Genomic DNA, 17,010 nt, shown 5'->3' on the forward strand with positions numbered 1-17,010 from the left:
TATAAAAAAAAGAGAGACGATGTTTTTTGTATTTAATAAAATTGAATAATAGTATTAGTGTTGGTGATGTGTATGTATTGCATTCAAAGTGTGATTACTTTTTTTCCTCTTCTGTTTGGTTTATTTGAGTAAAAAATGTCTCCCCAACTCACTCTCAGAAAAAAGTCGTTCGTTATATTTTTAATTCTTATATTTCTTTTTTTTTTTATTTCTCTCACCAATGATCAGTATTAACACTTCTTTGTGTTATCTCCTTTCAATTCCCCGATTAAATAATTTCATTCTTTGCCTTACTTACCCGTATGCATCATAACAAAAAAGAAATGCAACAGCAAACATAAGAAATCATGCATATAATAATACAGTGCAATACAATAACTGTGTTACTATTATTAATAATAGAAGGTTGTAAAGAGAAATATAAAAAGAAATTATCTGCATCATAGTCATCGCTTTACTATACAACCACGCAATTCTTTATATAAGATGTCATACATTATACATACATATGGAATCGCTACCTACTATTACTAATACATTAAACAATGTTGCAAACACCATCGCAGAGAATGCGCATTGATGACGCTAGATCACTTCGGAACTCGATAGAATTGTTTGCTACCTGTCAATGGGATTTGTCTTTACAGCAGAGGATATTATTATCAAATGTTGCCGATAATCAATACTAGAAAGCTTAATATCATACGCATCCAAACATTGTGTCTAACTGGTTTTACACTTTACTTCGCCACCAGCATTCTATTGATTTGCAACGTACATATTTCCACTGGCTCTCGTCCCGTTGTTTTTTTTCTCTGTCTCTCTGCAACACAAATTGCCGAAAGGAAATGGCACCAATGCTATAGCCAGATTATTAATTTCTATTTTAAAGCCGGTAGTGTGTTTACCAATGCAAGTCATGTGACATCTTTTACTATGCAGACAATTTCAATCTGTAATCACTAGTTCTTCCTTCTGGACTGAACACTGCGAGTGTTCATCCGTCACTGCTTACGGTAACAATACGCTCCACCGTTGACGTATATACAATAGCATTTTCAATTTTTTGTTGGGTTGAGCTTAATTTTTTAGTAAAATTTCAGATGAACAAATCTTAATGAAAGTTTTGTTTCTTTGGTGATTATTATTTTAGTTATGAATTACGATTTTAGGTTAAATTAAACCTTTTTTTCTCTTTATATACTCAACTTATTATATTCAAAGGAAAGACTAGTTGACCATGCCTTCTCATTGGTCAAGACTATAAACAATCCATCGCTAGTCAATTGTACAATCAATATTCTATGATAGTCTCTTTTACATTACAAATGTTGTCATGCGTTCTCTACTGTATACACTACTTTATTGTAAGCGATAACTTCATCAAAACACTCATTTTTGCAACTTTGAAACGAGTATAATGAGAATTAAAAGAGGCGTAATCGTTTCAGCTACTGGTGTAAATGAATATTCTATAATGATCTTTTACGGAATAAAATAGAATACCCCATTCCACATTTAGCACCAACATTCCCTTATTGTAAAAGATATTATTTTGTGTAAGGTTTCATTGTTTCACTTTATTCGATTTTTTTTTTTTCTTTGGTCCTTTGAGTCATGCAGTGAAACTTCATGAAACTTCAAATACGGTGACGACATTTCGCAGTAACATAGAAGGCTAAAGAAAAGCAAGCTATGATGGCAAAAATACCAACTTCAATATTGTACACTGTGTAGTGTATGATACTATGAATAGAATATCGTACGAGACGAATGTCATTCAAATGCCGTACGTTTGATTACCAAAATATAGATAATTTTCAGTTGTGTTATTTTTCCGTTAAATTGCATTCACAACATTTTGTCAAGAGAAAACAAAATATCCGTTACCAACATTGCCCCTCACTCCTCAAATATGCATATCACAGCTGAATAAAGCCTTCAATTCGACCCACCTCTAGCACTTACAAATGGCACCACGGGACCAGCTTTATTCTCTATCCGTTTCGGTACACTTAAGGAAAACTACAGCTTGGTTACGTAAAGCATTACCTCTCAATGGCCAGTTTGAGCAGCGGGTTGATCGACTAATATACGGGGTGTAAAATTATTTTTTAAAACACACCCACTGAAACAATGTCGTGTCGTCAAATATTTGAGAAAAGGAAAAAAAGCAATGACGTGAAAAAGAAGAAAACTGTGTCACGACTTTCGGAAATCTGCGACAATGAAATTCAGACACTAACTGCGACATTTTTATGTGTTTTATATGGACTTTGAAACAGATGCGTCTACTATGAAACCACTATGTAAAAGCATGACAGAGCCGTCATTCATTTCGGCGCCACTTTTTTACCCCTAGTCATTACCAACTTTCTTAATTTGTCATTCCTTTCTCAGTGGCAAAATCGGGTTTATCGTTTGATTGCTTTTTTTGCTTTTCAACATCCACTTTTGCTAGTTTTTATTTTCTTGGATGTATGTTTGTATTTTTATCGCTTTTAATTAAAAAAAATACAAATGCCGGTCATCACGACACAGAAAAAGCCATTGACCGGAATTACGTTTTAACAAAGACGCCGAAACAGGACAACAACAAAATATAAACAAATTGCAAACAAATACAATCGTACAATCTAATTCCTCATAATCAACCAAGAAGTAATAGCTTCTAGGAAAAACAATCAATTTGGTTACACTGTAAAGGATTAATCTTGGTTCGCATTGAGTCTCCTCATCTTATACGATGGTCGTACGTTTGTCCATTTCGTCATCTTTTACTGCCGGTGCGGCATTTCCATGCTATTTTTTTACAGCCGATACAGAAAGGAAAGCCAAACCAGACAGCAATCTAATAGCTGATGGGAAAACCACACTCCTCTTAGTGCTTCTCTTACTGCTGTAAGACGTACTATCCTTACGACTTCTGGGTAAGATTTTGATATTCGCAACTTCTGAAATTTCACTTTATTTAATGGTTATAAGCTTTTAATTTGTTGACAAAGGAGGGGAAGGGCAATAAGTTCGCTATTTGGCATATGAGTCTTGACTAAAATGGTCAACCTAAACTATGAGTGCTCCGCTATGAAGACAAAGATGGATGCATAGTGCTTCGGTCTTGTTTCCTGTCAAGAACCTTGCCCTCTTTTCTAATTCCATCCTTCTGATCGCAATCCATAAAGCTGAGTCCAGTTACGAGTGATAAGTTACTCATCGTGAAACATCACAGCAACCGACTCTTTAGAAGTTGCCATATCTTATGCACCCAAATTTCAGTTTGCCACCAACATCTGGTGCTGTGTCTAACTTTTCACCTAGTACGTATCTGCAAATAGCCCTAAAATTATTTTTTATTTTAGGTCGTCTATTGTCTGGAACAATTACATGCGCAGTTGATTAAAAGCAGAGTACTTATACAATCTATTGATCCGAAATCTCAAGTATAGCGTTTCTGAGGCATACCAGCAGGATTGTAGAGTAACGAATCCCAGGACATATCTCAAACTCTAGGTTTGTACTAATGGTTGTTTTCTATTATTCGTAAATATATGAGCAACTAAACTACTTGTGAAATGCAAGCTGTCTTGCCCAGTTCATGTGGGCTACACAAGTTCTGAACTTATTTCAGTTACTGTAATTCTATTTTCTTTCTTTAGTTACAACTTGCTGGTATTACTCATGCGTGGTTTGACTTAATCTTTATTCTAATTTTTATTTTTAATTAATTTTGCAACCAAATTGTGCGCTGACACATCAGTTCTTTATTGGGTGAAAAAGTTGGTATTTCTACCACTTGTAAGTGATAAAATCATATATTGACCGTAATCGGATGCATTATGACTTGGTTCTTCAAGCTTGTCAGCCTTTCAGTGAAAAATAACTTCAAGAACTAGGCTTTCCTAACCTAAAATTCAGCTGAATTGTGTTAATTCCGTCATAACAAAATTTAGTGAATCTACTCAACACTTTTTTTCGATCTACATTTGACATCTAAATTTTGAAACAAAGGGAGCAAAAACCGAAAGTTTCTGTAAATCTCTTGTTTGGTTCCACAAAATTGTCATGTCTTTGGATCTGCATAACCCAAAATGGATAAAACTACAGACACAAGTATTTCATTAATAAGTAAGTGACACAAATTGGGAATGATCTCATCAAGCTTGCATTTATAGGTAGCCACAATAGTAGCTTATTGTTAAACAAATAAAAGGCTGCTCAGTTACAGGTACGCAGTAGGTTCAAGGCTCATAACCATGTATGAGTTTTTGGTTGTGAATTGATCCTTCTCGTAAATTGCTTGCGTGGCTTAAATGGTAAAAGCGGGCCACATCTATGCTCTACTATTAATTGAGCACAAGAAGGTCGCTAACCTCCTTATTACTTTCTCTTCCACATGGTGTCTCTTTCCTTGGGCAATTTTGTGTACCCAAAACGGACAGATTTAATCCATCAAATGAATCTCCTAGTACGATTGTGCAAGCTTCCATACATTACACCATTGGTCAGGTCTCTCTATTAAATGACGACAAAATGCAGAAAAATGATCTAATTTCGGTTAAAGTTTACACAATTGAAGGTAATAATATACATTTACTATTAATATTATATTTTTTGTGTTGTCCGTATCTGTACAACAACTTAATGTACGATGAAATTACATTTCCTGTTACTCCAATCCTATCAAAAATAAAGCCTTGGTTGAGCACAATAACCAATCATGGTAATTATAGCCAGTTTAGATCCTTTGTCAAAGATTGTGTTTTGTGAATTACAAACTTTACAAAAGAAACTTAGCTCATTCTACACCTTTTAAGTCAAGAAAATATTTGAATAACACAGGGTCTCCTCTCATAGCTTCGAATAGCCGGGATTGTAATTTTTTCTGAATGCGGTGCTCACTAAATGACCCTTTAAGCCTTTGTCTGGTGAAATCTAACTCGAAACTAAAATCTTTAGCGAATTCGAATCGGTTCCATTTAAAAAGTATTATACGATTTTAAATCAAAGCTCGCAAAAGCTTGCCAACGAACAAGAGTATATCAAAGGCAACTATAGCCTTGTTTTTGCTTTAAAAAGCAATACCGATTACCTCCTATAAAGAGTCTTGTATTCGGCCCGATCTACAAATCGACATCACATAAAATCCAATCGGCACATGACAACACATCTCTTTCACAAAGACGGAAATTCTTCCTGTTTAGACGATGCAGGCAGTTAAAACATTGTTTCAACAGATTGTTACTAATTTTCTTTTGTGTGTTGTTAGATAAATCAAACGTTCCAAAAAAAATAGCAAGTTCTCAAAATGGCACGATAATTTTGCTCAGATGAGGAGTAGTGATACGCAATCAATCTGAGGGGCTGTGCTTATGACAGCAAGTATGTAAGTGTAGTTTTCTAGCTAACCTGGTTATGAGGCATTGGTTTGCTGTGTCTTTACTTAATGTTTCCTAAATCCATCGGCTATTTATAAGAATCTGGCATATACGGTGCTAGAATGGCGGAAAAAGAAGAATAATAATTGTGATGTAATTCGAGAGCAATAAAATTATACACACTCCTTGGCCAATCTATTGTTTAATTCAGGGGGAAAAGTGGGGGATATGTAAATCTATTGTAATTGCCGGTACACCCAATATTATTGTAATTAATGTTAAGAAAAGGGTTTGGCGTGGCACAATTGTCAACTCAGCCCTAAACTATTTTTGTAAACAAAATTTTGTGGCTTTTGAACAATGGCTGTCTCTTGTTGGTCAAACTAAGATACCTTTAGAGGGGCTTGACCAGACGAGACTGTTTGATGTCATCTCCACACGTCTCAAGACACAACATTGCTGATTTCATGGGTTGTTATTCATCAATAATAGGTTGTATTGGATATTAGGGGGGTGTATTCAAAAGTTTAGATTTACGAAGTCTAAACTAAATCTAACAGATCAAACTAAAAAGTTTATTTAGATTGTAAATAGGATTCAAAAATACTACCTGTTTACATCGTTTAAAAATACCACACAAAAAGGAAACAAGAAAATTCATTGAAGCTAACTCCAATGCGGCCACATTTGCTGAGAAGAAAAAAAGCAATACCACCAGAAACCTTTTTACTTTGCACTAGGTTGCCCCATTACAACCATTCATGCTTGTTTTGCTCTTTGATTCCAAAGTCTAATTCTTTCGTCACTTTATTCGCATCAAAAAACAAACATTCCTTTGTTCCAATTAATCAACTCTGCATCGGAGATAAGTTGGGGTAATAAACATGGATCTATTGTTCGTTGCCAAGGTAAAAGAGTCAAATATAAGAGAAATTACACAAATTTTAAGCCTTGGGATGTCAATGTAATGGCCGTGGAAAATGCTGGATATTGCTACAATGTTATAGGTTATCCGAAAAGATTGGGATCAAGCTTTGCAAGCTCTAAGTTATTCAGCCGTAACCATTTGTTAAGCTCGTTCGCTGTGAGGGTTTAAAAGGAGCCTCTCCCACCTCATCACCACGTGTGACCACTGGGTTAGAAATATGCATTGAGGATTAAAACAAATCTAAAGAGAGGGGGGTCCCTTCCCAACCGTCGATCCACAAACGTATGGAACTAATATGGGAGGGACATTATAAAGCCAAGCTTGTGATTCTAAAAAGATGACCAAAATTTGTTATTGACAATAGAGCAAACCCGACCCGAGATCTACTATGAGTTCCGCAATTGTGCTTCTTTCTTCTTGCTTTGTGCGTGCATTATATAAAAAAGAAATAGATGGCTCGAATTTTTCCAGCAAAGCACAATAATACCCAAGCCTTCTTTAGTTTACTACAATTAGGGACATTTCTACTACATGACAGCACTCTCATAAAATGGGCCCATTTTTGAAGTGAAAATCGAAAAGGAATGTATATACGATCAAGGCATGATTACAAGTAATGTAACGGTTGGGTACACGACTCTTGTGAACGCTCACATGTATTTTAACTCAATCAAGAACTCTTGCGCTATCCCTTCCTGAAATTTTCAGTTTTATTTTCCGTATTACAAAATATTGGCGTGGAGGATCTCATCTCCAACGTTGAAGAAATGGTGCATTTACGAAAATGAATAAACAGCTAAACGAAGCTTGCTTCTCAGCCATTTGCTATATTACACACAGTCTTTCAAGTTGTTGACAAGAGTTTCTTTTAGATGTTGTATTCTAAAAGAGACATGGCTGTGTGGTCGATCTTCTAAGCAGTAAAAGAATGACATTGACATTGTTCTGGTTGAATAGAGATAAAAAAGAAAAGACTATAGTAGAAAGATATTCTTCATGTACCTCTTGCATCATCAATAGATTACTAAACACAGTATTATGTATTGATGTGACTTCTCTTATGAATTGTTTTGGGCTTTTGTGGCAAATTGAAACCTTAAATATTAAGATGAAAATAAGGTTTTGTGGCATTTAAGATATTTCAAGAATCACAAAGCCAAATATATCCCACCCAATAAAACAAAAGCCAAAAGAAAAGACACCACACTACTTCCCTATGACCTCCCACAGTCGTCCATTTCCTTTTTCTTTTTTGAATTCTGTTTCTATTTCTGTTTCTGTTTTTGGGGTACAGTGTAGCAATAGAAGGATCACTACTTCCCATACATACACCCACACGCCTTCTGTTTTTTTCCCTTTACAATTGGGCAATCAAAACCTTCACACAAAGAAGAATACAATACTACCCAACTTTTTCATTTTGTTAAATTTCATATCGTAATGACAACTAGCTATTTGGAAATGAGTAAAACAAGGATACATGAGTACAAAACCATTTCTATGTATGTATTTGTTGGCTCCTTTTTCTGGTGCTTTGCTCCTGATACGACTCATTCCAGAATATAAATATTACAACAACTTCCCATTCTCTCTATGGGGTTTTGAAAAGGGCTTCTTTTTATCTTACTACTTAAGTTTCACTACTGTTTCACTTGATTGTTTACACGGTGGTGATTACAAGCTTTCACGTTATATTCAAATAAGTTGACTCACAGAACAATCTGTTTTTGAAAAGTATTCACGGAAAAACAACACGTCCTACATCAAACACAACTAAGGATCCCATTACTATAGACTGTTATACCTACGTGCTGGTAAGAATATTACCCCTATCCTCAAACAACTACTTGCGGCTAAATTCTGTCTCACATTTGACGGAAGTATACACCTCTCAAAGACGCAGAATAACTTAAATTATTGTTTGTCATTTCAATTGAGGCGTCACAGAAACCACTTGAAACACCTTATATTGCTGGTAATTAGCCACTTTTGCTGACTCCTGTTCGCTTTCTTTGCTGATAAAGAATCACCCCAGCCTCACTCAGAAAATAATTTTCGTTTACGTATAATTTTTTTATTGTTGCTTGTGCTTTAGATTTTACAGCCGAGTCTAAAAAGCTTTTTTCCGTGCGGTATTTTTCACTTTGCGGAGAAAGGTGCATATCGAAAGATCGACCTAATCATTGGGGTGACAACTATAAGCCACAAGACACAATTGCTTTGAGCTGGTATCGAGAGAATTAATTAGCTAAAAGAAATAACATCGTAGGAAGCTAGCTGTTTCTGAGGGAATTTCTTTTCAACGTTGAAGCTATTGATCTCGTTTCATTTGCAATCGCATACGAATCTTTCTATTATACTTGAAATTTCAAAAGGAGGGAAAGATTAGCCACTGAAAAGAATATTATAGACGATTGCTTCAAAGTTTATCCAATTGCATTTGATTGAAAGTGATTTCGGCGTGGTAACCAAATAGCCGAGTAGCAGGAAAAAAATTTAAGCTGATATTATCGAAGGTTGGAGAAGAAACAAAAAGAAAAAGAAAGTTTTACATCACTGTTTCACATTTTCCATTTTTCCATCACCGATAGATTGCATATTCAAACGTGCATATTCAGACGCATAGAATTTGAAAGGGAAAACGCCATAAAGCCATAGAGCGACCATTTATCAATCAGTTAGAGGATCATTACCACGACCCCCATTAACCTGCTAATCAATAGCATCATCAATTGCTTGAGCACTGTCAACAAGTCACCATTTGCCACCTGAAATTACAGGCTTCTTTACATTTTGTGTTGAAATTCCTCATTCTTCTGTCAAAAGAAAAAAAACAACAAAAAAAATATAATTAAGAAATTTTGCAGCAATCGAGACTCCATTTCAAGTCATATTTCCGCACCACAATAATTGCCCAAAATTGTGAGACCAAAGTAAACATACACACATTCTTAGATTTTATTTAAATACCACCTGTGATAAGTTTCCAAAACAAAACGAACTTACTTCCAGGTATCATCACGGAACTCACAAATGTCTAAGGTGCTTCATTTAAACACACCTGTATCTTCCGAATCCACAGTACTTTCGACTTGGTCCTCAACTTCGTCAATAAGCACCTTGTCATCTGTTTCTGCTAGTTCTACTGTTGTACTTCCACAGAAACCCTCACTTGAAACTGGACCAATTATGTTGAGAACTGGATCAAGTAATGATGTGCTTGGAAATAGTCACTTTGAAAGGGAACAAAGAATTGCAGAATTGGTGCTCAACAATCCCGATATTGCCTCAACTGCTTCAGGAAAACCCCAAATTGTTTTCATTCACAAATTGTATGATATGTTGAGTAATGATTCGATCTCAAATTTGATTAGATGGGCTCCCGATTTGACTTCGTTTTATGTATTTCCGGGTGAAAAGTTTTGCAAAGTACTTGCTCAGTATTTCAAGCACACAAATGTATCTTCATTCATTAGGCAATTGAACATGTACGGGTTTCATAAAGTCAGTGATAACAACAGCTCAGCACCTTCTTCAGAAAGTAAAAACAATTCAAGATGGGAGTTTCGTCATTCACAAAATCAATTCAAAAAGGGAGATATTGAATCATTGAAATATATTAAAAGAAGAAGTTCAAAGACTGTCAATGTGCAAAAAGAAGTTGTGGATTTAAAATCCATTCCACATCCAGGTGAATTTTCATCAAGACATCCTGAACACGAGCATTCTCCTTTCAATACCCATTACTCAACTCCGAGTCCTTCACAAGCTCCAAGAAATGGATACTCCATGTTCCCATATCAGATGCCACAAACTCCTCAGTTTTCCTTGGATGTTCCAGTCCTGCAACCATCATTACAAATACAGACTCAGCAAATTGATAGACTAGTCCCCAAATTGAAATCTCCGTTGACTCCAATTCAACCAACAACCAGCTTACAAAACCTTAACCAAAGGGGGCCAGATTCTACATTGCCATTGCCACAAGCACTACAAGGTCGTCCACAGGACTACGTTCACCAAAGACCACCAATCAGTACCCAGTATTCTTTCGAAGGTAAAGCTGCAGCAGAAGCGACAAACTCAATGTCTACTGAAATGGAGTATTGGAAGAGAAAACACTGTGAAATATCGGCTGATTTTGATACTTTGGTTGGAATTGTTGAGAGGGGAACCAACATTAATGTGGAATATCAAAAGTTCAAAGAATCAATGTTGACTAGGCGTCTGTTGCATCATCAATCAACATCTTCCATTGCAGCTCCTCAAGCCGACAAAGCTTCATCTTTATCCACTTACTACCCACAATACAAACCAAAGTTCAATCCTCCTACAACGAAGCAAAGAGCAGAGTCAAAGTCTTATAGTCCGTTAAGCACAACGATGGCACAAAGGGAGCAATACCTACATAAACATCAACAAGTATCGGTGGATATGAGGATACCGCCTCTTATGGTACCTCAAACACAACGAACAAATTCTCTACCTGGTGAGTTACGTGAAGAGACAGGCAAGTTATCGCCAGCCATCACCAGAACATTAGTTGGAAAGAGAAACTCTGATTCATTGATATCCGCCCCAAAACTACCTAGTGTTAATGAATTAACAATGAACTTGCCAGTCTTTAATCCCAATATGAACTTCAAGAGGAAGAGGTCACAATAAGCTATTCAATTCATTCGTTTTAATTTTTATTTAGAGTTTGTAGTTTGAATTCTATTCAACATTCATTACAGTTAATTACTCTATTTAAAGGATTAATGTAATCCTTTTCTAAATCATTCTTAACATAGACAATATAGTATGGAGTTGCTGTGTTTCCTTCAAGGAAATTAAACACTTCAGAGTCTGGCACTTCAGTAACCAATTCATCATTGTATTTTCTAAAAATGTTATTCTGATGAGGATCCTTGATGTATATCCAATAATGGCCATAACTTGCTTCACCTCGATGAATGAAAATCGCAAATATCGAATATCCAACTTGCTTGTAATTGTCAAATTGAGTGCTGATTTGTTGTTGAATTCGGACAATTCTAGAATCAATTTCCTCAATTTGATTTTTCAAGTTAGTTATTTGATTGGACAAAACTTGAACTGTTGTTTGCTCCACTGATAGCTTGTCATCATCTCTCACCTTCTTCTCCAAAAATGCCTTGGTTGTAATCAAGATGTCAATGATGTTCATTGAAGCATCTTCATCTATTGACACTATCTCATTCTTTTTACTAGTCAACTCTGCAAGTTCTCTCTTCCATTGAAACACTTCAGCCCGCTTTGTTAAAATAACTTCATCTTCAGTATCCAAGTATCGGTCAAGATATATCTTTTCACTAAACGGAATTGGCTCGATACTTTTATATGCCATCAACTTCTCTCTATCAAACATTACTCGTTGTACATGGAATTGCATAATTTGAGGAAGCTCAGTAATGGTGATTGACTTCTTCGCTAAACCTTCCTCGAGTTTCACAGTATCTTCATTAAAGTAATTGTCTAATGCATCATAGATGCTCTTTGGGTGGTCACTGACATTGATAATCAAGCTGTTGAAACGTTCTGTCAATACCCTAGCTTGTGAAGTCTTGGCATCAGTCGATTCCAATGGCTGTATTGTTTGCTTTGTTTTTCCATAAAATAGCTTCTTGATCAAATCGTACTGCTCGCCGTCATTGTCTAAATAAGTGGGCGGTAAAGCCAGTTCAATTTGGAATATAACATTTTCAATACATTCAGTAACATCCTGCTGCCGACCTATCTCAATTGTGCTCTCAATCTCATCAGTTGATATAGCCAAGATTTTTGAGTTCATACCAGTTTCTGAAACAACAGAGGCCGTAGATCCTGGAGTTTCGATATCTTCAATAAATTTGTCTGTACTAACCAGATCCCCAATCATACGTGACTCAATTTTGACTTCCTCGTCGTCAGTTTTGATTTTAGCTCCATCATCAATTGTTGTCTCATTTTTTTCTTTGAATGGATCATCTACCTTTTCAGCCATGCTACTATCAGTCTCCTCGTTTCCGACTTCTGCATCAACACTTTCGACCACGCTATCATTCCCCTCAATTTTGATATCTCCGTCATCGTCTGCAGCATCTGCGGTGCCGAATGTAGTGCTGTCTGTAGTACTTTCCCGACTTCGAGTCCTCTCCTTAAAGTTCACGGGTTGAGACATCGGCAAGAATGATAAATAAGCCAACTCTTTACTAGGTTGGACACACCTCTTATCGGTGGTAATCATTTGCTCAAATAATCTTTTCAACTGGTAAATAAACTGGTTAGAGCGGGGTATTTCCAGAGGCTCAACACTTCGTCCCCCAATCTTTCTACTCTTTGAAAACTCATCCAAATCGAAATCGTCTTCGTCAAAACTCAAAACCAAATCACGCAATGGCTTGATGCAAAAATAATACTGTAACAACGAATTCAAGTAACAAGTGTTCCCAATATTATCCAACCCGGCTGGCCAATTCTCCGCTGGTAACAACGACGAATCAATTTTGCCAGTCTTGACAAAGTTTATCAAAATCTCCGATTTCCTGAATTCAGCAATTGTCTTCATAGCATATCTCAATTCACGAATATCCACATCATTCGCCAAAGCTTTGTTTTGAAAGTTGTTGATGATCTCAAATTCAGAAGTCTTTTTGTCAGCATTGAGAAACTCATACGCCTTGGAAACCGTCATCTGTTCCAATGCAGGAACCTTTACATACTCAGGTAGTTTTGTCTCCAAATAATTTAGCAAAATGTAGCTTCTCCTGTTGATTGCTACAGATACTAGTGCCCTGTTTAAAAAGATTATTTCATTGGCATCTGCATTAAATCCGTTTTGTTGTAACAAATCATCTGCCTTGAACTCGTATGCAGTGACAACAACGTCATCCTCTGTGATTTCCTCCACTTGAAGCTCCAGTAACGCCAAATGCATAGGTATGACTTCATTGGCGAGGAAGTTCTTCAACATTTGAGAACCTTTAGCATAAGCTACTATCTTTAAGTGGTTGTTGAAGTACTGGTAATTTTTTGGATCACTTGAACACTGATCTTTGTACATTGCAATTATGACATCATCATCAATTGAATCAGCTGGTGTGTTAGGATCAATAACAACACCCAATGTTTGCAATGAAGTGATATAATCTTTAAAACCAACAAACTCTCCACTTTGTGAGAGTTTATTCAAGTATGCATTCAATTTATTGATTCGTGACGAGCTTGCGACGAAGTTGCTCACATCTTTCAAAGCATCAACATAGTGCAACTTGTTCACGGGATCGGATTGTACCGATAGCTCAAAGCATTTGACAAGTAACTCTTCTTGGAAAAAGGTAGATGCACTCAATGTAATAAAGGATGGAAACTTATTGGTCAAGTTATTGTTGTAGTTAGAAATGCTAGCTGATTTGTCGTACTCTGCAACCATACCAAATACTCTAGACATATTATCCGAAAATGAGTAATTTAGACGAAAATCATTCTTTTCTGCAAACAAACTTCTTCCAATGTAGATTAATTCAAGAATCTTTCTCATAAAAGACTCTTCCAATGCTGGTGATTCGGAGAGTAGTGGAGGAACAACAGTGTCTTGCTCTTCATTCAAGTTGAAAGAAAGCTTATCAAGCAAAAGGTTGGTATCGATAAAGGTCTCCATCTTTGTATTCTTCAAGCTAATGGTTCGTTGCGGTGTCTGTTTGTATTCGATAGGACCTCTCAAAACCTTAATCAATGTACTTATACAATTCAAGGGAGATGGTACTAAGTCGCTTGTTAATCCGGAGTGGCGTTCAAAAGTAGACAAATACCTACTTTTGATAACACTTTCATTTGTGAGCAGGTCCAACTCCTCTGTAGTAAATTCCGGTTGGAAGATAGTTAGTCTAAGTAGTTGGTTGTGGGGTGAATTTAGGCTTTTAAAGAAAGCATCATCTATCACTTTATCTTGTTCGTTGTAATCTCCCAACAATAATTTCAAATCATGTGTGGATGTTAGCCCCTGTGGGATAACATGCCATTGGTGCTTGTCTACAATATTTCCAATGCTAAATTTGGGTGCATCTTCAAGAGCTACTAATCTGAAATGAAAACACATTTGATCTCTGCTGACCAATATACCACGAACAACTCGAACAATTTGGTTCGTTTCTTCTATCTTCCGTTCCTCCACCGATGGGCAATAGTCTATAAATTCATTCAATATCAAGGTTTGAAAGCTAAAGTGGCTTGAATTGACAAGCTGGCTCAAGGGAAATGCATACTCTATAGGTTTGCTATTCAATAAGCTGATTTCTAACTTGTCCTTCATTGGTACGGTCCATTTCAAATCATCGAGTATACGATTTATCGTTTTGAATGGATACTTTAGAAGCTCAACATTGGATATGTCAGTCTTTTGGTCTAGACTTGTGTCACTGCATTCTAGTTCATTGTACTGTGGTGGACCCGGCTGCAGTTGATTCAATGATTCTTCTCCCTTTGAAAATGGATTTAACAGTGGTGACTGTCTAAATGGATTTCTACTCTGACTCTGTGTCGCCAAGTCTGTAATTGAGAAGCTTGACTGGTTCGTTATCGGGGAATCCCCCGAATCTGATGTATCCATTATTAAACCTGATGGCGGATTCGTACTTGTGGTTGACGACGTTTCCTCGCTCATTGAAATAAATCAGTTCTTAATTGGTGATAGTATATTGCAGAATGGGTAATATATCCAACAAGTTCCTATTAGGAATGGGATCTTGTGTATGAAAAACTATGGGTCTCAACAGAAAACAAAGATTCGGTGGTCACTATTTTGAAACAAAATCGCGGAATAATTTTTCAGCGGCTCAACTACTGCCTTAATCATTGCTTTTAACGAATATTGTCATGTCACAGCAACCACAGGCCATTGATTTCGAGAAGATACGAAATGCTTCAGATGGGAGTTTCCAGGGAATGATGTCCGTTGGTTTCAAGGAAGTGGTATTGAATAATCCATATTTTGCAGCAGGTGGTGGCCTAATGCTACTTGGCACAGGTTTAGCATTGGCAAGACTGGGTATAGTGAAAAGTTCCGGGTTCCTATACCGTCAAATGTTAGTGGACTTGGAAATACCTTCCAAGGATAAGTCATATTTGTGGTTTTTGGAATGGATGTCAAAACACAAATATAGAACTTCACGTCATCTCTCGGTGGAGACGAATGTCATTACGCATGATAATGGAGCCATCACAACAAAGTTTTCACTTGTACCTGGACCCGGAAAGCATCTTCTTAGATATAAAGGAGCTTTCATCTTGGTTAATCGTGAACGATCGGGAAAATTATTAGATATGACCAGTGGAACTCCCTTTGAAACTGTCACATTAACAACACTATACCGAGATCGGAAATTGTTTAATGATTTATTATACGAAGCAAAGAATATGGCTTTGAAAGCTCGTGAAGGAAAAACAGTTATTTTCACATCATGGGGACCTGAGTGGAGACCTTTTGGTCAACCGAGGTCAAAGAGATTGTTGGGCTCAGTCATATTAGACAAGGGAATTGCAGAAAGCGTTGTGGAAGATGTCAGAGACTTTATGGCTAGTGGAGAATGGTATCATAGGAGAGGTATACCCTACAGAAGAGGTTATTTGTTATATGGACCTCCCGGTAGTGGAAAGACCTCATTCATACAAGCTCTTGCAGGGGAGTTGGACTACAATATCTGCATTTTGAACATTTCTGAAAACACCTTGACTGATGATCGATTAAATCATCTTATGAATCACATCCCAAATAGATCGATCTTGTTGCTTGAGGACGTCGATGCAGCATTCAATAAAAGAGAACAATCAACTGAACAAGGTTATACTAGTGGTGTCACTTTTTCAGGACTTTTGAATGCATTGGACGGTGTTGCCAGTGCAGAAGAGTGTATAACATTTATGACCACGAATCACCCTGAACGTTTGGATCCAGCTTTGATGAGACCCGGTCGTGTTGACTACAAAGTTTTGATCGGTAATGCTACAGAGTATCAGGTTAAACGGATGTTCCTTAGGTTCTATGAAAACGAAAAAGAGTTGTGCGAGGCATTTCTCAGCAAGTATAGGAAGCTCAACTTGCATAATGTCAGTACTGCACAGTTACAAGGTTTGTTTGTATATAATAAAAGGGATCCGAAGGCAGCCATAGACATGATTGAGACACTAAGAGATCCCAACTCTGTATTTTAGATATGTATATAGACCAGATAAGTCATGCCTTGTACCTGTCCATTACCTTCTGCTTTACAGCGTCTATTCTTTGTTCTGTGATCTCTCCATCACTTCCTGGGCCTGTGAGATTCTTGCTTGCCTCTGTTGTGAGTTCATCTATGAAAGAAAGGTAAAGTATGTGTATCATCAAGTCACTGTTGTCTCTATTTAACAGAAATTCGCCGCCTAATCCGGAACTTTTCGATGAATTCAACTTGGAATATAGTAGCTTTCTGAATCTAGTTGCATTATATGATTTGTTATTCTTTTCAGCTCTTGACATCTTCAAAAGTCTGTTGCCCTTTTGATGGTTTTGTTTTGAAAGCAAGCGATAAATTCCAAAAACAGTTAGACAGAGGTTTTGTGTAATACACTCACTGGCAAAACATAAATTGAGCGGAAGAAATGTAGCCAGCAAAATAGCAATTCATTTGCAAGACATCAAGTGCAGCTAGAACACTTCGCAATAGCACAGCA

At 36.7% G+C, this 17,010-nt stretch overlaps 4 protein-coding genes across 4 annotated transcripts; 2 read left to right on the forward strand and 2 right to left on the reverse strand. All coding sequences in view use genetic code 12, as the record gives it.

Moving 5' to 3' along the window:
- Window positions 1-9,336: 9,336 nt before the first annotated feature.
- CORT_0D05240 (Sfl1 protein) lies at window positions 9,337-10,968 on the forward strand (the record flags this gene model as incomplete). Its single annotated transcript, XM_003869449.1, has 1 exon — window positions 9,337-10,968. One exon carries the CDS (start codon window positions 9,337-9,339, stop codon window positions 10,966-10,968), a length of 1,632 nt encoding a protein of 543 aa, XP_003869498.1.
- Window positions 10,969-11,023: 55 nt separating this feature from the next.
- Window positions 11,024-14,965, reverse strand: CORT_0D05250 (Ubp2 protein; the record flags this gene model as incomplete). Its single annotated transcript, XM_003869450.1, has 1 exon — window positions 11,024-14,965. One exon carries the CDS (start codon window positions 14,963-14,965, stop codon window positions 11,024-11,026), a length of 3,942 nt encoding a protein of 1,313 aa, XP_003869499.1.
- Window positions 14,966-15,177: 212 nt separating this feature from the next.
- Window positions 15,178-16,512, forward strand: CORT_0D05260 (Bcs1 protein; the record flags this gene model as incomplete). Its single annotated transcript, XM_003869451.1, has 1 exon — window positions 15,178-16,512. One exon carries the CDS (start codon window positions 15,178-15,180, stop codon window positions 16,510-16,512), a length of 1,335 nt encoding a protein of 444 aa, XP_003869500.1.
- Window positions 16,513-16,534: 22 nt separating this feature from the next.
- On the reverse strand, window positions 16,535-16,816 carry CORT_0D05270 (hypothetical protein; the record flags this gene model as incomplete). Its single annotated transcript, XM_003869452.1, has 1 exon — window positions 16,535-16,816. The coding sequence occupies one exon, from the start codon at window positions 16,814-16,816 to the stop codon at window positions 16,535-16,537; it is 282 nt and encodes a 93-aa protein (XP_003869501.1).
- Between the last annotated feature and the right edge of the window lie 194 nt (window positions 16,817-17,010).

Source organism: Candida orthopsilosis, assembly GCF_000315875.1.
Source record: "Candida orthopsilosis Co 90-125, chromosome 4 draft sequence".
NCBI lineage: Eukaryota > Fungi > Ascomycota > Pichiomycetes > Serinales > Debaryomycetaceae > Lodderomyces > Lodderomyces orthopsilosis.